The sequence below is a fragment of the Solanum stenotomum genome, chromosome 9 (assembly GCF_019186545.1).
Source record: "Solanum stenotomum isolate F172 chromosome 9, ASM1918654v1, whole genome shotgun sequence".
NCBI classification, from domain to species: Eukaryota; Viridiplantae; Streptophyta; class Magnoliopsida; order Solanales; family Solanaceae; genus Solanum; species Solanum stenotomum.
In genome coordinates, this window is record NC_064290.1 from 57147040 (window position 1) to 57170887 (window position 23848).

A 23848-nucleotide genomic window follows, 5' to 3' on the forward strand; every position below is an offset into this window, starting at 1 on the left:
TTTCCCTTACCTGGAAATTATCAATTAATGATTACTAAAATTCATTTCACACAACAAACACTCTGAAAGTCTTTTTTTTTCTTTCATTTTTCCGTACAAAGACTCTTCTTGTTCCTTAAGGAAAAAATAAAACTCACTCTCTTACTGAAATTTTCCATTTTCAAGAATGAAAGATTCAATCTTTGATGAAATTGATGAAAGAGAAGAGTTAATGGTTTCACCATTTGGTGGAATCCCACAAATGAGGAAAGCCCATTTCTTGGAACCAACTGTTTCATCCATTGAAGGTCCAAGCTTGAAGCTTCCTTCACTCCCTTTTTCATCTGAAGCTGAATGGCCATTAAAAGTTTCTTTTAATGGCTGTAGGAATCACCAGCACAAATGGAAGAAATGGGTTGAAGCTATGGAGTCTGTTCATCATTCTGTGTGGAAAGCTGCAGGTATTTATGAAGCTATAATGGGTTCGGTTTATAAAGTTTATATAGATAAAGATTTGATTTTGGGGTTGGTTGAAAGATGGTCCTGTGAGACCAACACATTTGTGTTTCCATGGGGGGAAGCTACGGTTAGTCTTGAGGACATGATGGTTTTGGGAGGGTTCCCTGTTTTGGGTAGCCCTGTTTTGTCCCCCCTTCAATCCCCTGAGTTGGTAGAAATTGAAGAGAATCTTGAAGAAGCTCGAAGGGAGCTTATCGGATTGAAGGCTGATAACCATACTAGATGGTTAAATTTTTTCATGTACAGTGGTAGGAATATTGAACATGAAGCTTTTCTGTCTCTATGGTTATCAAGGTTTGTGTTTCCAGGTAATGAGTATGATAAAATAGGTACACATGTTTTCCCTATAGCTGTGAATCTTGCTAGAGGTATGCGATTAGCGCTTGCTCCTGTTGTGCTTGCTAGTATATATAGGGACTTGGGCATGTTGAAACAGACTATGATAATGGTTTCATCAAATGAGCCAAGTAGTGATGGAGATGATGGAGATACATTTAACATTCTAGAATTTAGTCTTTGGGCGCCATTGTTCTTTGTTCAAGTTTGGGCTTGGGAGAGATTGATAACTTTGCAGCCAGAGCAGCCTCAGAATTGCAATATGGTTAATGGGGTGAGAATAGGACGGTGGCACAATGCAAAACAAGTAGATGTGATTAATGTGAGGACTACTATTGACTTGTCTGGAGATACGTTTCAGTGGAGGCCATACACCTTGGCTGTGGAAGGTTGGTTAATTCCCAAGTTTTACAAGGAAAAAGAAGAGTGGATTGAAGGGAAAAATTTGGATCAAGAAATGGAGTCTTTCATTCGATGCTTAAGGGTGTGTGAGCTTATTGGGTTAGATTGTCAAGAGCCTTATCGACCAAATCGTGTATCAATGCAGTTTGGATATGATCAAGACTTTCCTAAATGGATTCCTCGCTCGCCTGCAAGTCCAGAGCTTGCCTGGTACAACTACAGCAGACCTATTGATTCTGATTTGAGGTTATACTATCCGTCTAGGCTGTTTGAACCGGATATAACTACACGGTATTTGAAATGGTGGAGAAAAGAAATATTATTTCTAGCTGATGCATTGAAAGGATTGTCTCAGGGACGAAGGAGTAAAAGAAAATCAAAACGGCTTTCTAACCTTTATGCTTCTCCTGTTTTAGCTCCCAAGTTAAGGAAGGTAAAAGTAGAAATTGATTGGGATGTTTCTGATGTTCTTCCTGGTCTTCCTACTGAATCTCAACAGAAACAAGTGGAGAACTACCCTGAAGTCCCTCCTGGTTTTTCTCCCCAGTATCGTTGGAAAAATGACAAGAATTTGTCTATTGGAGTTTCACAAACAATGGCTTGTGACATTGTGCCTCCTGGTTTTCTGGTCAAGCTTATTGCAAAAGAAAAAGTTTGCACATCCACTGACCATGCAGATGACAAAAATGAGATTGGCAATGTGGTTCTTAGCAAGGGTGGTGGGGAAAATGACAAGAAGAATTTGTCTATAGGGGTTTCACAAACAATGGCTTGTGACATTGTGACTCCTCGTTCAACGGAGAAGCATATTGCAGCAGAAACAGTTTATTCATCCACCGATTATGCACATGGCAGCAATGGAAGTAGCACTGTCGTTCCTCCCAAGTGTGTGGTGGAATATGACAAGGAGAATTTCTCTATGGAGGTTTGTCAAACAGTGACTGGCGACATTGTGCCTCCTGGTTTAACGGAGAATCATAATGCAGGACAAAGTGTTTACACATCCACTGATGCACATGACAGCAATGGGAATAGCAGTGTTGTTCCTCCCAACTGCGTTGTGGAATATGAAGAGGAGAATTTATCTATGGAGGCTTCTCAAACAGTAGCCTGCGACGTTGTGCCTCCTGGTTCAACAGAGAATCATGCTGACTGGGAATATGACAGAGATGAGAGTAACAGGAATAAAGCCCGCGATCTTCTTGACATTTGTGGTAATCTCATAGCTGATATAGATCTTCAGCTTGACGAGCTCAAGAGTTGAGCCTTATTCGATATTATAGATAGATTTTTCAAGCATGGTCCCGGAGTCTTATTTCATTAGTATCTACAAGAAATGAAACAACTTCAGGTTATTGAGGACATTACCTTAGATAAGAGGGTGTGGAGGACGCGTATTAGTGTAGGAGATTAGTAGCTAGTGAAGAGTTGTTTTGCTTTTAGAGAGTTTAGACTTGTTGTCGTTCTTGCTTTTGATATCTATTATTGTCTATTGATGACTTCGATTATCGCATTATTTTATAGTTCTTTATTCCTTTCTCGTAGGCTTTCCTTGTTAGTTGTTATATTTTCTACACCATTTTTTTTATACTTGGATTTGTTACTCTTACGCCGAAGATCTTTCAAAAACAGTTGCGTTTACTCTATTCTCCCAGTCTCCCTATACTCCTGTCATGCAATTTTACTGTATATGCTACTATATCACTCCCGTGTAGGGGTCGGTCTATCCCATAAAAGGAGTCCTCCTATCTGAAAGGGATTTCGAAGCCAGCTAGTCTCCTATTCTGTATCTCGTAAGCTGGTTGTGCAAAGTTTGTTTGTTCATACAGGCAATGTGATTTTGGGATTTTTTGTTTGCTCCGCAAGGTAGTCAGAGTCGACCAGTTTTTCATTAAACAGACATGATAGTCTTCAACTGCACAAAAGTTGTGAGGAGAACGAGTAAGAATTGTGTGTGTCATCCAATTCTTTGACGCATGGCAAGATTACTATAGCATTCTTAGTGACACACTAAATATTGATACTTCTCATTTTTCGTAATTTGACTCTAAAAATATTTTTTAATAAAAGACTAATCAAATACAATTTACTTATTAAGAATCACTTTCGGATTGAATTACCTAAACATAATTATTTTTTTCCTTTAAAATATATTTTAATGGAAAGCTATTTTAATATTTTTTAAAAAAAAAAATCCCCATTTGTTCCTCAATTTCCTGAGCAACATAAACCCTAAATCTTAGATTCTTAGCTATTGCTGCTCACTTTCAAAACCCCAAACAGAGACAATCAAATTGAATTCGCCGGCCGCCGCCTTAAAGAGAAAAATGGTATTGAAGCTATTCGAGGGTGACGATGATGAGTTGGACAAGATTGAGATTAACGAGGAATTCGCCCGCCGGTACGAGCACAACAAGAAAAGAGAAGACTTGCAAAAACTGGAAGAGCTGAAGAAGAAAGGCATAGTTGATGACTCCGACACAGCATCCGACGACGAAGAAGATGAAGAAGATGAGGATTTGGATCCTTCAAGTAATTTAAAGTTTTTTGATGGTTTGCTTAAGATTAAAAAAGGTGACCCTGTTTTGAATACTAAAGATGCTAAGTTATTTCATTCTGAATCTGAAACTAATTCTGAGTCGGAGGAGGAAAAGGAGAAGAAAGTGAAAAAGAAAAAGCAAAAGCCAATGTATTTGAAGGATGTAGTCTCTAAGCATTTGATTGAGGAGGGTCCCGAATTCGGAGACGAAGAGGATGAGGATGAGGATGAGGATGAGAAGAAAGTGAAGACGTATTCTGAGGAGCAAGATGATTTGAGAAACGAGTTTTTAAATGCTGTTAAGGAGGAGGAAGAAGAAGAAGGGGACTTGTTTAAGATGAAAGAGACTGAGAAAGATAAGGAGGAGGGTGACCCTGAGTTTACTAAGAAGTTGGATGAGTTTTTCGGGGAGGATGATAAGCTCGATGAAGAGACGGTGTTTTTAAAGGATTTTTTTAGGAAGGAGATGTGGAGGGATGATAAGGAAAGTAGTAAGAAAGGGGATGAAAAGATGGAGGAGGTGGAATTTTCAGAGGATGAGGAGGAGATTGAGAGACAAGAGGATTATGAGAGGGAGTTTAATTTTAGATTCGAGGAAAATGCAGGTGATCGAGTGTGGGGACATTCAAGGAAGGTGGAGGGATCAGTGAGGAAGAAGCCGAATGCGAGGAAGTTGCAGAGGGAGAGAAAGGAAGAGAGAATGGTGCAAGCGGAAGAGGAGAGAAAAGAGGAGTTGAAACGATTGAAGAATCTGAAGAAGAAGGAGATGAAGGAGAAGCTTGAGAAGATTAAGGAGACTGCTGGGATAGGAGATGACGGGGTTTGTTTGTTGGATATGGATGATTTGGAGGAGGAATTTGATCCAGACAAGTACGATAGAAAGATGAAGGCGTCTTTTGGTGATGCCTACTATGACGGGGATGATATGGATCCTGAATTTGGAAATGATGAGGATGAACTTGAGAAGCCAGATTTTGACAAGGAAGATGAGTTACTGGGACTCCCCAAGGGATGGGATAATGTGGACGAGCCTCGTGATGGGTTTTTATCAACTAGGGAAAAACTTCTGAAAACTATAGAGAATGAAGGTGATCACGAGCAAACAACAGATGACAATAAAGTAAGTGAAGATGACGATGAGGCTGCTGAAGAAAGTAAACGAAAGAAGAAACGGAAGCGGACTAATACAGTTATGAAGGAAGTTAGAGAAGAACTAATGGAGGAGTATTATAAATTGGACTATGAGGATACTATTGGGGATTTGAAGACAAGATTTAAGTATAGGCCTGTCAAAGCTAAAAGATTCGGGCTTGCTCCAGCGGAGGTGCTAATGATGGAGGATACGGAGTTAAATCAGTATGTCCCTTTGAAGAAGATAGCGCCATATAGAGAAAAGGAATGGAAGGTATCCCGTTTGAAAATGTTGCAACTGAAAGATGTGCCAAAATCTGACAAGAAGCCAAAGTTTGATAATAAGGAAAAAGTTGAAGCTGAGACCGATGATAGGAAAAGGAAACAAGAAGAATCTGACGGAGACACAAACAAACAATCCAGGCGAAGTAGGAAACGAAAGAAACAAGCTGAGCATAAAGTATCTACATCAAGGTTTAAGATATATTCAGCTACCCTATCAGGGTCGAACAGCAAAAAGAAGTAGCCGCCAGTTAATGGGGGAGCAGTTTTGTATTACAGGTAGTTATTTAAGAATTATTTTGCAGCATGTTCGTTTTCAAAGTGGTTTGTTCGAATCATATTATTTATTTCAGATTGTAATTCTGTTATGTGGAAAAAAAATTGCATCTGGTATTGTTTTAGTTGAAACTATCAAGTACATTTGTTTCATGATGCTGTATTGTGGAAAATTAATGAAGTAGTTCAGAAGTTTAAATGTCACTATACTTTTAAATGCCTGGAATTGTTGTAGTCTATCTGAAATCAAGTAAACAACTATATAACATAGAATCCTTCAGACTACTGTCGGTCAACTCTATTATCATACGGATGATGAGTCTGCTTTGTAGATGTATAGTGGTTGTGTGATCAAATACATGTCCTATATACCATTTATCGTAGATAGATTTGAGAATAAGTGTGATAGCAAGGTCCTTTTTTGTGTTTTTTCCCTGTATTGAACCACAGCAACGGGAGAGAGAAAAAGAGTTACACCAGTAGAATGGGAGAACGGCAGAAGTGTATTTGTGGTAGTTATTTGTGTATTAGAAGTGAATAGAAATTTACTTTTTATCAGAAAAAGAGTTGAGTATCACAGCACTATATCAAACAATGAGGTGGGTAACGGATAAATTGAACATCAAGTTTGCTATGCATTGAGAAGAATCGATTATTGTTTTGTTAAGTAGAATTGCCTCAAATTCATTTACTCAACTATAAAGTTGGTTTTCATATCTGTGCAACTCTCATGTACTAAGGTCTTCTCTCTGGCATTGATCGCAGTTATGAAGCAAATTGCTGATTACAAGGTAGATATCCGGGAGTTCATGTTGTAGCTTTTAAAGATGCAGATACACTTCACCCGTGCAGCTTAGTTTGAAAAAATGTCTGAGTTGCTGAAGTCCGTTGTCATGCTTGAGGAACTTATTTGTTGAGTGGTAGGAGCTAAGCGTTTAATAGGAAGTTCATATTTATTGGAATTTTGCAAATTAAATTTCCTTCGTTTGCCAATTCTTACTAAGAGTCTTGAGAGGAAACATGTATCAGATCACTCATTTTGATCCTAAAACAATTTTTTTTTTGTTAATGCTAGTGTTTGTTCTTTATAGCAACCCCTATTTTTGCTGCTTGTTAATGACAAACCTGTGTTTTACCCCCTTGTGTGTGGCGTAGTAGTCCATGAGGTGGGTTGAGAACCATGGAATCTCAGGTTCAAATCCAAGACAAACACACTAGGTATCATCATAGCAAATGTTAGATTACAATATAATGTTTTGTTTGTAAGGTTGAGAAATATATGAGTAGACGTTAGATTTGAGTCTGAAAGAGTATATTCTAACTTAATCTGATAGCATAAAAGTTCTTTACAATGTCAGTACGTATAACTAAACTCTCTCTTTCAAGAACACACACCATGCCATCTTCAAATTGCAGATACTGGAGCTGGTGCAGGAGCATTAACAATGCTACAATAATACATCAATATATAACCAAAACTTGGATTAAAAGGGAAAATTTTAGGCCAACATTTATTATCAATCTTATTAACCACTTCACAACAAGAAGAATCAAGCCATCCAACACCAGTAAATACTTTATAAACTCCTTTCACACAACCATTTATGTTTTTAAGTGATGACCAACATTCAACAACTCCATCATCATTAGGACTTGGTGCCAATTTAATTGGATCAAATCTTGCCATGACTAGTGAATTTGTCATGCATAATATACTGAAAAATGCAACTAGCTTTAGGGATTTTGTTGCCATCATTTTTTGAAAAATAAAATAAAAAATCTCTTCCTAGTTTTGAGATTTTTTTTTTGTTTTTGGATGATATTTGGTGGATTTTGTGTGAAATTGTTAAGGTATTTATTAAGAGACCCAACATAAATTCATTTATCAACTAATTTAAAGTAATTAATTACCTAATGTTACAACAAAAAAGTAACCCCTTCCTAAAGAAGCAATAAATACTAATCCTAATAAAGTCTTTTATATATATATATATATATATATATATATATATATATNAGTTTTGAGAATTTTTTTTGTTTTTGGATGATATTTGGTGGATTTTTTGTGAAATTGTTAAGGTATTTATTAAGAGACCCAGCATAAATTCATTTATCAACCAATTTAAAGTAATTAATTACCTAAAGTTACAACAAAAAAGTAACCCCTTCCTAAAGAAGCAATAAATACTAATCCTAATAAAGTCTTATATATATATATATAAAAATTACTAAATGTTAAGGTTAAACAAACCAAATTAATAAACTGATAAAACATTAATGTCACTATTTCTTGTTATTCTTTCCTCATAAATTTTGCATATAAATGTCACAATCCAAAATTCTTACAACAAACACTATTAGTTCATCTAAAAACATTCTAAAGTCTTATATTCAACTATGCTAATTTCTTTATCATCCATATTAATTGTGAGTGGTCAATTTCTTGGTGGATTATTCCCTAATTTTGGAGGATTAATAGGTCCTGATTTAATCACTCATTTGGTAGAGTGTATCAAAATAATATCAAATAGAGTGTATTAATAATGCTTGTATTGGTTATGCTTGCATTAATTATACATAATTTTTATGCATCTTTTGGTTTGGTGTATTAAAAGTTGTATGCATTGAATAAAAATATTAATTAGAAAAATATCCTCTACAATTATAATGAAAAAGATGTAAAAGGGATTTTGAGGATTGGTTCTTTAATTATCCTAATGCATGCATTAAATCTCTTGCATTGGTTATACATAGATTAAAAAAGTGTACTAAATAAAATATTATTAATACGCAAAGTTAATACATGTATTATTTCTTCTAATATACTCTAACAAACGACCCCTAAATGTTTAACATCACTTAATGATGTTCCTAATTGTATTGAAGATTTAATAACATCTTTTTTAAGTATTCAACCCCATTTACTTGGTCCTCAATGTTGTAAAGCTGCTTTAAATATTGATGATGGATGTTGGCCAATTTTTTTTTTTTCCATTTAATCCATTATTCGACCAGTTAATAAGAGTTTTTTGTTCTTCAAATGGTCATTCCTGTGAATAACTCGGGAGTCGAGATCGATCTCTCCTCAATGCCTTTTGAATTGAGATTGTTGTATAGGGCTTGCCTAATGTAGTTTTTATCTTGTGTGTGGTTAAGTTGTATTTCCGCTATAATAGGTTAAGATACGTTAATAGGATAAATATTTTTTATATCGTGTAAATAAGTTGTATTCGAGTGAAAGTGAGATATTTGGTATTTTGATATATCACACTCTTTTATATATTGATTGAATATAGGTGAGATGAGGTCTTTTATATACTTTTCAACAACACTCGCATTGTAAACTAACATTTCAAATTAAGTTAAAGTCAGCAAAATGTATTATTTCCATTTATCCCCGAAATTCTTGGCTTTAAAATCAAAACAAATAATTATTTTTTTATTATTTTAAAAAGAAAAATATTTTATTTTTTTCATTTCATTACAAAAATATGTAAAAGAGCAATGCATTTCTTGTTTCTTTTTTTTTCACCTGAGAAACAGGACTTAAGAGATAAATAGTATTTTTTCTCTTAGTTTTTTTTTTCTCCGGTGACCGTCGCCGCACGGTTCACCGTCGACGGGAAAATTAGGGCTAATTTTTGGGAATTTCGAAAAAATGTTCTAATTTTCCAATTGAAAATTTTGATGATAGTGTTCATGAGTGTGTGTTGGTATTATTTGAATTCGTTTCGAAAAAAAAAATTGAAATTAGGTCGAAATTTCAGGCGAATATATTGTTGATGATTTTGAGGAATTGTATTTGTGCCTAAGATATGATATTAGGTAGATTAGTGAAAAGAGGTTGGCTGATTTGGTTTCCATGTTGTATGACGATGGATGATAACAATCAAATTAGTTCTTTGGAAGATAGCATCATTCATCAATGCAAAAACGCCAATTCTCCAACACAATTTGCCAACATTTCTCTTAAAACTGGTAATTTTTATGCGTCTTTTCCTCTCATCGTTCGTAGTGTAAGATTGTGTAATTTTGCTCTATTGGAAACAGCCTCGAAAAGGTATGATCTCGAGACCTCACTTGTGGGATTACAGTAACTGGATATATTGTTGTTGTGTTACATTTTGCAATTTGTTATATGACTTCCTCTGATTTTTTCTGTGTTATATTATGGGAAATGTCTGAATTTACCTTGGAATATGGCAGTTTTGCTCTCCATTATAAGTCATTTGCGCGTTTGGCGTTGATAAATTATTGGACATTGACTTTAACGAACTCCGATTTTATAAGATTATACTGGATATGTTGTTGTTGTTCGACTTTAATGAGTTACAATGTGGAGTGGGTAGATTGTACATGTCAAACTACTTAGAGAAAAGTGTCCAAGTTTACCTTCTTCTATATGAAATATCGTAATTTTACTCTCGTTTAGACATCATTCATGCTCTTGTTGTTAACAAATTACCTGGGTCTCGAGTTTAATGAGCTCTAATGTGGAGTAGGTAGATTGTACATGTCAAAATACTTCAAGAAAAATGTCCAAATTTACCTTCTTCTAGGTGAAGTATCGTCATTTTACTTTCCTTTATACGTTATTCATGTTGTTGTAGTTAACAAACTATTGGCCCTTGACACTAACGAGTTCCAATGTGGAGTAGGCAGATAAATTCTACGTGTCAAAATACTTCAAGAAAAATGTCAAAATGTACCTTCTTCTATACTAATATATCGTAATTTTACTCTCCGTCATATGTCATTCATGCCCTTCGTTAACCAGTTCCAATGTGGAGTGGGTAGATTCTACGTGTCAAAATACTTCAAGAAAAAGGTCCAAAGTTACTCTTCTTCCTTTGATTATGATATGAAATTACCCTATGTTGGGGGTAAATTCGAGATGTAATTATTTGCTAACAACATGCGTATGAATGATTGGTAAGTATAATAAGCGTAAATTCAGACATTCCGTAGAGTAGAGGAGTACTTTTATACTTTTCCCTTGTATTATTGATTTGATGGTCTTCCTTTTATGTTAACCCACAATTTGTTGTTCATTAGTTTTTTGGTTGAAACCTTGCAAATGACTAATGAACACCGTTCACTAATATTGCTTTCGATCAAGGCATTGAGTAATTGTTTGTTTTCTATTTGTGCAAAATATTCAGATAGCAGCAGAAGGAGATACATAGCTACAGAAATAGAAAAGTTTGGAAAAGGGAACATTTCAGCTCAAGCCTTCACGTTCCGTGAGTTGTGTCTTGCAACTCAAAACTTCGACTATGAATGTTTGCTTGGTTCAGGTGGTTTCGGGAAAGTGTACAAAGGCCACATTAAAAGCAAGAATATGGTACTCTCCCTTCATTTCGTTTGTTTGAAAATTGATAAGCTTTCTTCAACTCTAAAAGAAAACAAAGAGAAAATGATTTAACTATTGTTTTTTTCATGTTGCTTAGGCTGTTGCTGTGAAGCAACTTGACAGGAATGGTTTCCAAGGAACTAAAGAGTTTCTTGTGGAGGTCCTGCTGTTGAGTCTTCTCCGTCACTCTAACCTTGTCAATTTGATAGGATACTGTTCAGACGGTGATCAGAGAATATTAGTCTACGAGCTCATGCCAAATGATTCTTTAGAAGGTCACCTTCTTGGTATGCATTCTTATCCGACCATTCGTTAATTGAAGAACTCAAGTTCGAAACCCCTTGCCAGCGAAAGCAAGGGGTTTGCCTTCTGGGTCAAGCTCGTCGCACCAGGCTTGCCTAGTGCGGGTTACCTCTCCTATGTGGTTTGCGAGCTATTGCATAGGAGTAGGGGTTTTACCCTGTGCGCACCCAAAGGGTAGCGATTGTGGGTTTCCCTTGTCATAAAAATAAAAATATGCATATCCAATAACTTGATCAATGAGTGTCATTCACAATAATATAATTTCCCATTGTTTGGCAGAACTTGGTCCAGATCAAAAGCCTCTTGATTGGTATACAAGGATGAAAATTGCAGCTGGAGCAGCAAGAGGGCTTGCATACTTGCATGAAACGGCTAATCCTCCAGTGATTTATCGGGACTTTAAATCATCCAACATACTTTTAGATGAGAATTTTGATCCCAAGCTTTCTGATTTTGGACTTGCCAAGCTAGGACCAACAGGTGACAGGTCTCATGTGTCCACCAGGGTCATGGGAACCTATGGTTATTGTGCACCTGACTATGCTTGCACAGGTAAATTGACCGTTAAGTCCGATGTTTATAGCTTCGGTGTAGTCCTTCTAGAAATAATCACAGGAAGAAGAGTCATCGACAGCTCCAGACCCAGCGAAGAAAAGAACCTCATCAAGTGGGTAAGTTTCAAGAATTCAATGTCACTAAATAACAATTACTCCATCATTTCATTTTATATGACACGTTTTCCTTTCTAGTCTGTTAGTGCCAAAAGTGTTTCTCTTTGTTAAACTCTGTGCCTAGCAATTAGGAACCTATCTTTATTTGACAAATTGATGGGCAGGCACGACCACTGATCAGCGATAAGAAGTTGCACTTAATAGCAGATCCATTGCTACGAGGGAACTACCCGAGGAAGGCATTGGATAAAGCTCTAACAGTTGCAGCAATGTGCCTGCAAGAGGACGCCAGTACGCGACCTTTAATCAGTGAAGTAGTGACTGCTTTAGACTATATATTGAATATCAAGAAACACGACGATGATCATAAGGAGGAAACTGCAGATGATACTTATAAATCTCCACCTGCATTGCAAACTATTACAAGTCATGTCGATCGTATTTCAAGTAATAAACCTAAATGTGTTAGAGAAAGATACTAAATCCGTTTTCTAGGCACGAAACACTTGTATTTCTGAGTGTTTTTCTGGGTTTTGTGTAGTGTTTGTCAGTATGAATGTCCATAGATTTCTTATATACAGGTCATCGAGTTACATTGATAATGTAAAAATTCTTTATACAGTCAGTGTATAACTTAAATACTTGGGAAATCGGATCATTTACCACTTACTTGTATTGATCATCAAAGTACACTACGATCATCCCCAGACCTCACTTGTGGGATTACACGAGTATATTCTTGTTGTAGTTTTGGAAAAAAGTTATGTGTTTGGATTAGATCTTGATAAAGTATATATTTATTTATTTGTAAGAAACCACACTTTTGGATTATTTTTTACTCATTATTTCCCTTTATATTAAAGTTCAACAAATTCCCTAAAAACTATATCAATTTCAAAACCTCATATGAATAAACCCAAAACTTGATAAAACTAAATAAAACTTTTCAAAAAAAAATTGGCATATACTAGTGGCAATCTTGTGATATTGCTATGAATTATGTGCGATAATAATAGGGACTGTTTGGTTTAACGTATAAAACAAAATTATCTTAGTGCAAATTTCAACTTAAATAATATGTTGTTTGGTTGCCTTTTGCCTTTTACCTATAAACAATATATGTATAAGTTATACATAAATTTATTTATTATTTTATCTTATAAATAATACGAGTATTAATAAAACAAAGATTAAAAACAACAAAATAATTAAAATTCCCCTCACATATTTTTTTTAAATTTCTCTTTTAAAATAACTTTAAACGAGATAATCCCCTAATTTTCAAAACCAAACAACCCCTTAAAATTTTAAATGTATTCTAATAATTATACAATAATGAAAAACTTTAACAAAAAGATTAATAATCTAATATTTCTTCATTGCTCAAAATATATAAGTAACTAGTGAGCTCGAGTGATTGGGAAAAAGAAAAAAAAAAAGGAGCTAAAGGCCATATTTTTGTTCAAGAAAAGGGTTTTAGTGGACTCCTCAGCTACTAAATACAGCAAATACTGCTTTTTCTCTTCAATCTTTCTGTCTCTCTCTCAGTATACACAGTACTGATTGTCTTTGTTCTGTTCTTCTCCATCATCACTTGCAGACAAACAAGAAATNATTTTCAAAACCATACAACCCCTTAAAATTTTAAATGTATTCTAATAATTATACAGTAATGAAAAACTTTAACAAAAAGATTAATAATCTAATATTTTTACATTGCTCAAAATATATAAGTAACTAGTGAGACTGATTCGATTGATTGGAAAAACAAAAAGGAGCTAAAGGCCATATTTTTGTTCAAGAAAAGGGTTTTAGTGGACTCCTCAGCTACTAAATACAGCAAATACTGCTTTTTCTCTTCAATCTTTCTGTCTCTCTCTCAGTATACACAGTACTGATTGTCTTTGTTCTGTTCTTCTCCATCATCACTTGCAGACAAACAAGAAATTAAAACCCTTGTAAAACCCTAAAAAAAGATTCCAACTTTTACAGTTTCAACCCATATTACTCATTTTGTTTATTGTGTGGTTAAAATTTTTAAAAAATAAATATTTGTGAAGTTTATCAACACGGCCGCTCAGTCTTCCCTTTTGAGCTGCACTAGCAATAAGCTAGTTGGCAGAAGAAGTAGAGCTACTGCTGCTGTGGCTATGGCATTTTTGGGTCTTTCTGTTCAATCTTCCCCTTTTAAACCCACTTCTTATGTTTGGTTTTCTCCTCATTCTTTCTCTTCTCGCACTTTTTGGGCTTCTTCTGGTAAAGCCCTTCACAGGTTTGACTCTTCTCCTCACTAAAGTTCATTCTTTATACCTTATGTTATGTGACTGTACTGTTGTTTCGATAAAGTTTCTATCTTTACACTTTTAACTTCTTGTTCTTCTGTTTTACTGATGTTTTGGGAGTTTTCCCTATGTGGGGTGCTTATCTTTTGTTTTATTTGGTTACTCCATGTCCTCTTTTGGATTTCAGGGTGAATAGTACTATTTGGGTTTCTTGTCCTTTGTAATGTTTAAATACTTACAGAAATGAGTTTTTGGTGTAGTTGGATTTTTGTGTAGGATTTTGATGATGTACTGGACTTAAAATTGGACTATTACTGGTATTAATATTGTTATAGCCTGTCTCTGTAAGGTGAGAGTGGAATTTGATACTCCCTAGACACTTGGAATCAAGTGGAGTAATACTTTTGTACACCCATAATACCTCTTTGCTGCTGAAGTTGTTAATTAACTAATTTAGTTGCTTAAAAGTACTATAGTAGATAGTCTCTGGTTCAATTCCAAGCAGAGGCGAAATCAACATTAGGTGATTTCTTCCCATTTGTCCAAGCCTAGGTGGACAAAGTTATCTGGTACCTGTGCTTATGGGTGCTAGCAGGGACCTTGCGGAATTAGTTGAGGTTCACGCCTGGCCTAACACCATGGTTATAAAAAAAAGTACTATAGTAGGTAGTTGATAATACAGTTTGGACGAAGATGATGGGAAAGTCAATAATCAGTTTTCTAAGGGGTTGATTGGTACGAGGAATAAGGGATAATAATCTCGGGATAAAATGCAGGAGGTTAGAAGTATTAATTAATTCCAGAATTATTTATCTCATCATTTGTGCTACGATGATGAGATAAGTTATCCCATAGATGTGATGGGATATCCCAATCCGTGGGATAACTTTGTCTATCCCATCCGGGATCCCCCATACCAAACGACTCCTAAGAGAAATATCAGGTCCCAATGGAGAAAGATTCTAGTGCTGTTTCTTAACTTCTATTATAGGTGGGGCTCCTTCTTATTCTCGTTCTTTGTCTTGTCTTATAAGCTAGATTGATAAAAATAAAAGAAGGATCCTTTCTGGCACGATCTTTGTATGATATCATAAAATAAGAAAATGTATGCAGGAAAGAGCTAGAACAGCCCTGAAATCCCTTGTGATTACCGAGGAGGGTGTCAATTTTGTGTTTATTATGGGAATTTGGAACGTATTGGTGATCACGAAATATCATCTAATCTCTTTTTGAAAAGAATGCCATTTGTTTTCTTCAAAGAGGAGGAATTTATGCTTCTTTATCCAGTACTGTAATGCTGATATTATTCCAGTTAGATATCTGTGAAGAGTTTTTGACCATGTATGATCTGATGAATGGGGAGAGAATTGAAAGCATAATGCCAGCTATTTAATGTAGGTTGTGAAGTCGCAGTTTATAGCTAATTGATTTAACCTCTCATTATTTTCCGATTACAAATTGAATATCATTTGCAGGGGGGAAGATTGCAAAACTCGGAGTATAGAAAATGCATCTTCCAGCTTAGCTGTGCTTGGCGATCCCATTAAACAAATATCAAGTCATGAAAGGAAGTTATTCTCTAGTGGATTACAACAGAAAATTGAAGAAGACAGTATTTACGGATGGAATGCTGAAATTGATGCTATTAAAGCTCTTAAAGCAAAAAGCGCCTATAATAGTTTTAAAAAGCTTTCAGCGGCAAATTGCAGTGTTAGCGCCTCCACAAATCGGAAGGTGAAAGATGAAAATTTTGATGTTCCAATTGAAGTCAATACGAGAATGATGCGTGAGCGTGTCACCTCTAGCTATTCTGCTACAACCTGTATTTCAGGAGGCAGCTTATCTTCAAAAAGCAAACCACCTTATAACCCTAATAGAGGAGAGAAGAAAGATGTCGGAAACTGGAGAGAGTATAAAAACCATTTGCCTCAACTATCTGTAGGTATCAACCATTCAAGAAACAATGAAGTCACATCAATAAATAAGGTTGATGGTCCTAATGTATCTCATTACAAACCATTGTCAAAAGGTTCCCTTCTTAATGGGCAATTGTCGAGCAAAATTATGGAAGCCAAATTGGAAAAAGCAAATAAACTTTGGGAGGGTAATCCATCTAATCAAATAAGAGACAATGTGAATGGGACTGATACCAAGGTGGTTACTGTCAAAGCAAAAAGTGTTATCCAGGAGCAAGCAACTAATAAAAGGGAAAAGAATGCAATTAAATCCGTGGCAACTGATTTTGTAAATGGGACTGAGACTAAGATTGTCAGTGATGAAGGAACAGGTTTAGGTCAGATTACCCTCCGTGAGAGGCTGGGTGCAATGTATGAAAAAGTGCATATAGTTGACAATTTATCAGCAGCCAAGGAAGTTGTCAGCAAACTTACAAGTCAGTACAAGCATCTCGTCCATGCATGTGATACAGAGGCATGTCTATGTTAATTTTGTTTGGTTTTTGTGATTTATTGGGAATCTGTGATTTCCATGCACATGGAGAATTCTTCATTTGCTATTACATTTGTTGTCCAGCCACTTTAGAGAACTTATTTACCCTTTTTGATCATTCATACATAGGTAGCGAATATTGATGTTAAGCAGCAAACACCTGTTGATCATGGAGAAGTTATATGCTTCAGTATTTATTCTGGACCAGAGGCTGATTTTGGTGATGGGAAATCTTGTATCTGGGTAGATGTTCTTGATGGAGGTGGCAAGGACCTATTAGTCGAATTTGCTCCGTTTTTCCAAGACCCATCCATCAGAAAGGTAGCCCTTTTATTATGTATCTTTATTTGGGTGATTGACTGATCATTGGTCCTCTAAATGTCTTTTTCGTGGCTGTCTATTGAAGATCTTTGTTCATGGCTTGTTTCACCTAAAGTCACTTCCCGCATATCATACCATTAACATACAAATTATAATATGCAGTTGTTTATCTGTAGGTCTGGCACAATTATAGCTTCGACAAGCACGTCATAGAAAATTATGGGTTTAAAGTATCTGGTTTTCATGCTGACACGATGCACATGGCACGACTTTGGGATTCCTCTAGACGAATTTTGGGTGGTTATTCATTAGAGGCACTAACAGGTGATTCTCATGTCATGTGTGATGCTAGACTGGTCCATGCTGAAAGGCTGTTCCATGATGAAGGTCTGTTTGGTAAAATATCTATGAAAACTATCTTTGGTCGGAAAAAGCTGAAGAAAGATGGAACTGAGGGTAAAGTAACCATGATTCCTTCTGTCGAAGAGTTGCAAAGGACTGAACGAGAATTGTGGATTTGTTATTCTGCATTAGACTCCATCAGCACATTGATGCTTTATGAGAGCTTGAAGAAAAAACTATCTAAACGGATCTGGACATTCGATGGAGTTCGTAAAGGATCCATGTATGAATTTTATGAGAAATACTGGCGTCCATTTGGTGAGCTTCTAGTTCAAATGGAAACTGAGGGTGTGCTGGTTGACCGTGCCTATCTTGCTGAGATTGAGAAAGTGGCTAAAGCTGAGCAGCTGGTTGCTGTGAATAGATTTCGTAACTGGGCAGCTAAGTACTGTGCTGATGCAAAGTACATGAATGTTGGAAGTGACACACAGTTGCGTCAGCTGTTTTTTGGTGGCATCCAGAATAGGTATAAAGCTTTCAAAAAGTACTTTCTTGCAGAGCAACTTAATCAAAAGTGTTTTTGTGTGTCAAATAACTTGCATTTTACAACACATTTCTCGTTCATCTGATACTGGTTGCCAAATAGCATCCCCCTCTGTAATCTTACACCAATGTGGATATTATTGATTTTTGCTGTATGCAAGTCATCCATGGTGGAGTAGCTGTCCTTGGCAAATCCAAATGCAAGGCCAGACGGGAATAAAATATGTATAGAAGGTGTAGTCACCACATGAAGAACACAGGCCATAATGCAGTCATGCTTTTGCTGCTTTAACATTATCCCACCATATAAGTGTTATTTAATAAAGTTAGGTTTAATTGCTTATCTAAGATACATGAGAGGTGCGAAATATATATATTGCCAATACTCAAGGCTTCACAAAAGTGGAGGGAGTTGAGGAGTCAAGTATAGTGCCTAAATCACTACACCAAAAAACCATGAAGTACAAACATCTATATTTCAATCTCTATGTTGCTTCTATGCAGATTTCACCTGTGCGAGAGGTGATGGCATGCTTGTGCATGAGATTCAACTTTCAAGGATCTATGTTCTTACTGCAGTCCAAAAGTATTAATTTGCAGATGCCATTTATACTGCTACATTGAAATCCAGTTTACTTCTGGAGTTTTGTAGTTGCAATATTTTACCCCACTATATAAATTTTAACACCCTAGAATGAGGAGACAGTTCACCTAGAATGCTAGCGCCATTTCAGTCCAGATGATAGGATATGGGAAATGTCACTCTACCTAATCTGTCCTTCATGCTTTTAATCTCAATGATATTTTTTCTTTGTGCTGTGCATCTGAAAGTTGTTGTGTCAAGATGTGTGCTCAGATCAATGGTTGTTGCTGAAATATTTGTTGGTGACATACTAACATTGACTCTTTTCGCGTACCAGCAATGAGAGGAAATACTACCTCTGTCCAGCATCCCATAATTAGAGTCCCTTCTCAAAGGCGTTGGCAAATTTTGGTAGTCCCATAAGTAGGGTCTAGGGAGGGTAGAGTGTACACAGACATAGGTTAATTCATTGTCTTAAAATAGAATTTATAGTTTTATAAGCTACACAAAAGATACTAGAGGTTGCAAATTTTTTTTCATTCCAAAATGCTGTGCATCTTAATGATTTAGTCAAATTGTTCCGTCCTTTGGGTCTGAAGTAAAAAGGGATTATAAATTTGGGACGAAGGGAGTACAACATTTTTCATTGCCTGTATGGACCAATAAAATTATGAAACTGTTGTTAGCTTCCAAGTGAGAAGATGAGTATTTTCCAACTCTGACCAGTATAGACAAGTTCCCTGGCTTCAATCGAAGATATCTCCTTAGGGAGTGCTATATTTTCTCTTTTACAATTTCACGTTGAGTAATGGCAGCATATAATGTCTTTAGTTTCTTTTTTTCCTTCAGATTGTTTCATGCTTATTCAGTCTATAAATACCTCTAATTTGATGTTCTTGATCTTCCCAAAAATAATTGCTTTACAGAAGGAATATTGATGAGAGTCTACCAAATGAGAAAGAATTCAAAGTTCCGAATGTTGATAAAGTAATTGAAGAAGGAAAGAAGGCTCCCACCAAATTTCGTAAAATCCATCTACATAGGATTTGTGATCCTATCAACACTGAGATTTTCACTGCCAGTGGTTGGCCTTCTGTTAGTGGAGATGCTTTGAAGGCTCTCGCTGGCAAAGTTTCTGCAGACTTTGATATTTTTGATGAAGTGGATGGCAATGCTGAGGAAGTTCCTGAAACAAGCGTTGATGAAGCTTTAACTACAAATAACGAAGCTCTCAGTCAAAACCCAGAAATTTCAGCTTATGGAACAGCCTACCACGCCTTTGGAGGTGGGCAGAAAGGAATTGAGGCTTGCCATGCCATTGCAGCCTTATGTGAAGTTTGCTCCATAGACTCTTTAATATCCAACTTTATCCTCCCCTTGCAGGCAAGTTGCTTTGTGTTTTGTTCTGTGATGTAGTATATAATCTTTCCTCATGGAACAAGCTAAGAAGTTCAGGGCAAGTTTTACATGGCTGTCAAATTTGTTAGTTAATCCGCTACCATGTATTTGTTTTTACTTCTACTTTTATTTGGTATGATTGTGGCATGTGATGAGTTTAAATGGAGAAGCGTGGTCAGTGAGGATTCATATAGGTGACCCCAACACTTGTTTGAGACTGATGCATGGTTGTTGTTTGTTGTTGCACTAAGTTTGCGCGGGGTCCTGGGATATTTAAAGGAGAGAAAGAAACTAATCCTCAACTGATTGTTCAAAATAATTTTTCTACTGACGTAATAGTATGTGAGAATGATATTTCCTGAAGTTACATGATGAGACATTAAGAATAGTTATTGTGTTCCCTCTCTCATTTATGAATAACTGAAATTATGTACCTCGTCTGTGGAAGCTTTTCCCAGTATTTGTAAAATTACTCATCAATTATGTATTCCTGAGAAATTTTTTTGCCTCGGGTGCAGTTTGTTTGAGCGACAAAAACTACCCTGACCTAGTTATTCACAGCTCACTGTTTAATCAGGCCTTAGTATGGATTGTTATTGTTGCCTCACCACTGTTTCAAGGAGTTTAGGTGTTCACAATCGTTGAATGAGGGTTTTCTATAGGACAGGTTACTCAAGAGCTTTCTTTGGACTCTTGATTGTGATAGGTTAGCAAGGGATTGGAGATAGAAGTAGCCAACAAGGTGTTTGGTTGAGGGTGGAATGTAGAGTAGCCATAACACCATGGAAGATGGTTTTGAGGCAAACTGAGTTATATCTTTCCATGCCGTCATGCTTTTTTCCAAAATTGATGTCTTGACTAATTTGTTCTCTAAAAGCATTTCTCTTTCTATCTCAGGGTCATGATGTGTCAGGTGAAAATGGGCGGATTCATTGCTCCCTGAATATTAATACTGAAACTGGGCGCTTGTCTGCAAGGAGACCAAATTTACAGGTTTATTTCCTTCACTGACTTCTTGATTGTCATGCATTTTGATTCCCAAATATACAATCAGCTACTGGTTTATCTTGTTTTAGGTGTTGACCACTTTTCAAGTTTTGATATAAACCCTATAAATTTACTAAAATGTTGTAAATGTTCTCCTTTATCATTAATTGGGCTCATGCTGTATTGCACGGCTCAGGTAAAGAGAAATCAAGTAATAACTTCAATGGTCATCGGTCATCACTTGTGTTCCATTACTTTACTAGAATGTTGTTTCAATGTTTATTTCTTTGCAATACAGAACCAGCCTGCTCTGGAGAAAGATAGGTATAAAATTCGCCAAGGTTTTGTAGCTGCAGAGGGGAATTCCTTGATTGTGGCTGACTATGGGCAGGTATCTAACTGCTTACTGGTTATAATAGTTGGTATTTCTTGAATTGCTTGCAAAAAACTAACAATTTTCTCAAAATTAGTTGGAACTAAGGATTCTTGCACATCTTGCCAACTGTAAGAGCATGTTGGGTGCATTCAAAGCTGGTGGAGACTTCCATTCAAGGACTGCTATGAATATGTATCCTCACATCCGTGAAGCCGTTGAAAAAGGGCAGGTACTTCTTGAGTGGCATCCTGAACCAGGTGAAGACAAACCACCAGTTCCTCTGCTAAAGGTAACTGCAAACACTTATTGTGGATGGTGAAATTTTCCTATTAATATGCAGAAGACAGGATGATTGTCGGATATAGTATTATACACCTAGTCAGCTACTTCCATGAGGGGAAATTCCACGAACAAGAAATTTAGTGCAAGAAGTATGATTAAGTGGGATTTTAATGCAGTATAATACAAATTCCTTTTCAGGATGCTTTTGGCTCTGAAAGAAGGAAGGCAAAGATGCTCAATTTTTCAATTGCGTATGGAAAAACTACAATTGGACTCTCACGCGATTGGAAGGTACTTCAGCATCTTTGAGACAGTTTTTTATTTTTTTTGTGTATCTGACAATATCTATTTAATTACCTTGATTTTTATACGTATAGTTTTTTAGGTCTGTATGAGCTGAATAAATACTATTTCATACTCAGGTATCTGTAAAGGAAGCAAAGGAAACAGTTGAACGTTGGTATAGTGATAGAAAAGAAGTGTCAGATTGGCAGGAACAACGCAGATTTGAAGCACGCGAGTTTGGACGTGTTCACACACTTCTAGGACGAGCACGCTGGTTTCCATCAGTAAAAAATGCAACTGGATCCGTAAAAGGCCACATAGAACGAGCTGCTATCAATACTCCAGTGCAGGTCCATCTTAATACACCTTCACCCGCTCTTTTTTTTTTCTTTTTGATAAGTTGTCTGCGCATGTATGTCCCCATGTACGCCATGCTGACTTCTGAAGTTTTTGACAGGGAAGTGCTGCAGATGTCGCTATGTGCGCCATGTTAGAGATATCAAAGAATGCACGACTAAAGGAGCTTGGATGGAAATTGCTTTTACAGGTTTACCTTCCGTTGTCCTTTACTGGATTCATCTCATTTAGGAAAAGAAAAAACAAATAATAACAGTAAAAACTGTATTCTTCTATCTTTTATGTGTTGGTACATCTCTCGATATCTCTCTCTCTCTGTAGGCTTCACCTACAACTTTCGAGCTCACCCCTCAAGTTTAACCTCATGTTAAGTTTGGTCAGATGCCTCAATTACTGTTAATTCGGGTGATAAGTGTTGGACTTTTACCATTTGTTGTGCTTAACTGCAGACAAAAAGATTATAGCCAGAATTTTCATGAATATTTACTATGAGAAAGATTGTTTTTTCATGCAATAGAAAGGGCACGACACATTTAGAATTTCATGTTTGCATAGCTTATAATTAATTGTTGTATGCGCCTTGCAGTATCAGTTAATTGTGTGCGTCATTTGACACTGTACTTAACTGTTCGTCTTGGAACAGGTTCATGATGAAGTTATTTTGGAAGGACCGGAAGAATCTGAAAAAGAAGCCATGGCAATAGTGGTTCACTGCATGTCCAATCCTTTTAATGGGAAAAATATTCTCAGAGTAGGCTTATCTGTCGATGCTAAATGTGCTAAAAACTGGTATTCTGCCAAGTAGATGGTGGATTTCATCAACAAAAATACGCGAACTTCTATCAACTCGGCTCCATTCCCTGCATTTATTTTGTGCTATGAAATTTATAGAGTTTAATCTAACCCAGTCCCAGTGTGTCACAGCAAACGGATGATTCTCGCGACCATCAAACTATAACTGCCTTCCTCCCCTCCCCCTTTTTGTGTCATGTAACCTGCTGCTGTTACTCTTATTTTTCAACAGGTATAGATTAGCCTAAGCCTGTAGAGACCTTAATTTGTGTAAATGTAACATATTTTCTTTTTTTTGTGTTTTTGGTTGAGTAAGTTGTATGTAGTCTTGGTTTTCGTATCAAAATCTTTGTAAAATTGCACCTTACCATTCTGATGATGTCTTCCCCATCCTATCTGTGCAGGTGTGTATTTACTACTTCGATTATCATATTATTAATTGTAGTTATTGTTCAAAATGCTTTGTTATACTTTCACTTTCATATATTCTTTTTCTGGACTATTTTTCCTTGAGCGGAAGGTCTATCGTAAACAATCTCTGTACCTCTGAGGTAGAGGTGAGATTTGTGTACATTTACCTATATAGTAAATGAATCTAAGTGTATGTTGGAGTAAATGAATCTAAGTGTATGTTGGAACCTCAAAAGGTAATCCCTTTTTAGGATTCTTTGATTCATTAACAAGTAATATTATATAATAATGTGGGACTATATCACGGAAACTATAGAACAATGAAATTATTTAGCAAATAATAGGAATTAGTGGAGGACCAAAAACTAATGATATTTCAAAGTTAATTACTTTTGTAAGTGGACATTAGTTTATTCAATATATTATGCATTTGGTGGAGAATTTTTGGATTATGCACAACATTGTGTCTATCTATGTATTCCATCTTGAGCATACTTTTGCTAGATTTTACTTGTTAAAAGAGATCGTAGACGTCTTGAACGTTCAAACTCTAAGAAATAGTGAAATTTCATGAATGAATTTATGAAGTTCAAATCATTATCACTTTAAATTATAAGAACAATTTACTTCAAGAATGATGTGTAAAGTTC

At 36.1% G+C, this 23848-nt stretch overlaps 4 protein-coding genes across 5 annotated transcripts; all 4 read left to right on the top strand.

The window, feature by feature from the left end:
* The first annotated feature begins 154 nt into the window (after nucleotides 1-154).
* LOC125877700 (uncharacterized) lies at nucleotides 155-2500 on the top strand. The gene has a single exon (XM_049558927.1). The coding sequence runs from the start codon at nucleotides 167-169 to the stop codon at nucleotides 2498-2500; it is 2334 nt and encodes a 777-aa protein (XP_049414884.1). The 5' UTR covers nucleotides 155-166.
* Nucleotides 2501-3460: 960 nt separating this feature from the next.
* LOC125876433 (uncharacterized) lies at nucleotides 3461-6540 on the top strand. The gene is made up of 2 exons (XM_049557620.1): nucleotides 3461-5467; nucleotides 6230-6540. The coding sequence occupies exon 1, from the start codon at nucleotides 3564-3566 to the stop codon at nucleotides 5430-5432; it is 1869 nt and encodes a 622-aa protein (XP_049413577.1). The 5' UTR covers nucleotides 3461-3563; the 3' UTR covers nucleotides 5433-5467; nucleotides 6230-6540.
* A 2446-nt stretch (nucleotides 6541-8986) lies between these two features.
* LOC125876921 (probable serine/threonine-protein kinase PBL23) lies at nucleotides 8987-12468 on the top strand. Of its 2 annotated transcripts, none has more exons than XM_049558210.1 (5): nucleotides 8987-9442; nucleotides 10627-10808; nucleotides 10915-11104; nucleotides 11400-11791; nucleotides 11956-12468. In XM_049558210.1, the coding sequence occupies exons 1-5, from the start codon at nucleotides 9280-9282 to the stop codon at nucleotides 12271-12273; spliced, it is 1245 nt and encodes a 414-aa protein (XP_049414167.1). In that variant the 5' UTR covers nucleotides 8987-9279; the 3' UTR covers nucleotides 12274-12468. The 2 variants fall into 2 exon arrangements, with proteins under 2 accessions (XP_049414167.1, XP_049414166.1); XM_049558209.1 differs by having other exon boundaries at nucleotides 9000-9391.
* A 1183-nt stretch (nucleotides 12469-13651) lies between these two features.
* Nucleotides 13652-23235, top strand: LOC125875779 (DNA polymerase I B, chloroplastic/mitochondrial-like). The gene is made up of 12 exons (XM_049556815.1): nucleotides 13652-14063; nucleotides 15549-16507; nucleotides 16655-16842; nucleotides 17019-17710; nucleotides 19237-19693; nucleotides 20606-20701; nucleotides 20994-21086; nucleotides 21166-21360; nucleotides 21552-21644; nucleotides 21776-21988; nucleotides 22096-22185; nucleotides 22639-23235. Exons 1-12 carry the CDS (start codon nucleotides 13942-13944, stop codon nucleotides 22798-22800), a joined length of 3360 nt encoding a protein of 1119 aa, XP_049412772.1. The 5' UTR covers nucleotides 13652-13941; the 3' UTR covers nucleotides 22801-23235.
* Nucleotides 23236-23848: the final 613 nt, after the last annotated feature.

Excerpts from the sequence above, each read along its gene's own strand:
- LOC125876921 (XM_049558210.1), top strand. The coding sequence starts at position 9,280 with ATGATATTAGGTAGATTAGTGAAAAGAGGTTGGCTGATTTGGTTTCCA. Across the intron at positions 9,443-10,626 it reads CAACATTTCTCTTAAAACTG|ATAGCAGCAGAAGGAGATAC; the intron begins GTAATTTTTATG and ends CAAAATATTCAG. Across the intron at positions 11,105-11,399 it reads TTTAGAAGGTCACCTTCTTG|AACTTGGTCCAGATCAAAAG; the intron begins GTATGCATTCTT and ends ATTGTTTGGCAG.
- LOC125875779 (XM_049556815.1), top strand. The coding sequence starts at position 13,942 with ATGGCATTTTTGGGTCTTTCTGTTCAATCTTCCCCTTTTAAACCCACT. Across the intron at positions 21,645-21,775 it reads GACTCTCACGCGATTGGAAG|GTATCTGTAAAGGAAGCAAA; the intron begins GTACTTCAGCAT and ends TTTCATACTCAG. Across the intron at positions 21,989-22,095 it reads CTATCAATACTCCAGTGCAG|GGAAGTGCTGCAGATGTCGC; the intron begins GTCCATCTTAAT and ends AGTTTTTGACAG.
- LOC125876433 (XM_049557620.1), top strand. The coding sequence starts at position 3,564 with ATGGTATTGAAGCTATTCGAGGGTGACGATGATGAGTTGGACAAGATT.
- LOC125877700 (XM_049558927.1), top strand. The coding sequence starts at position 167 with ATGAAAGATTCAATCTTTGATGAAATTGATGAAAGAGAAGAGTTAATG.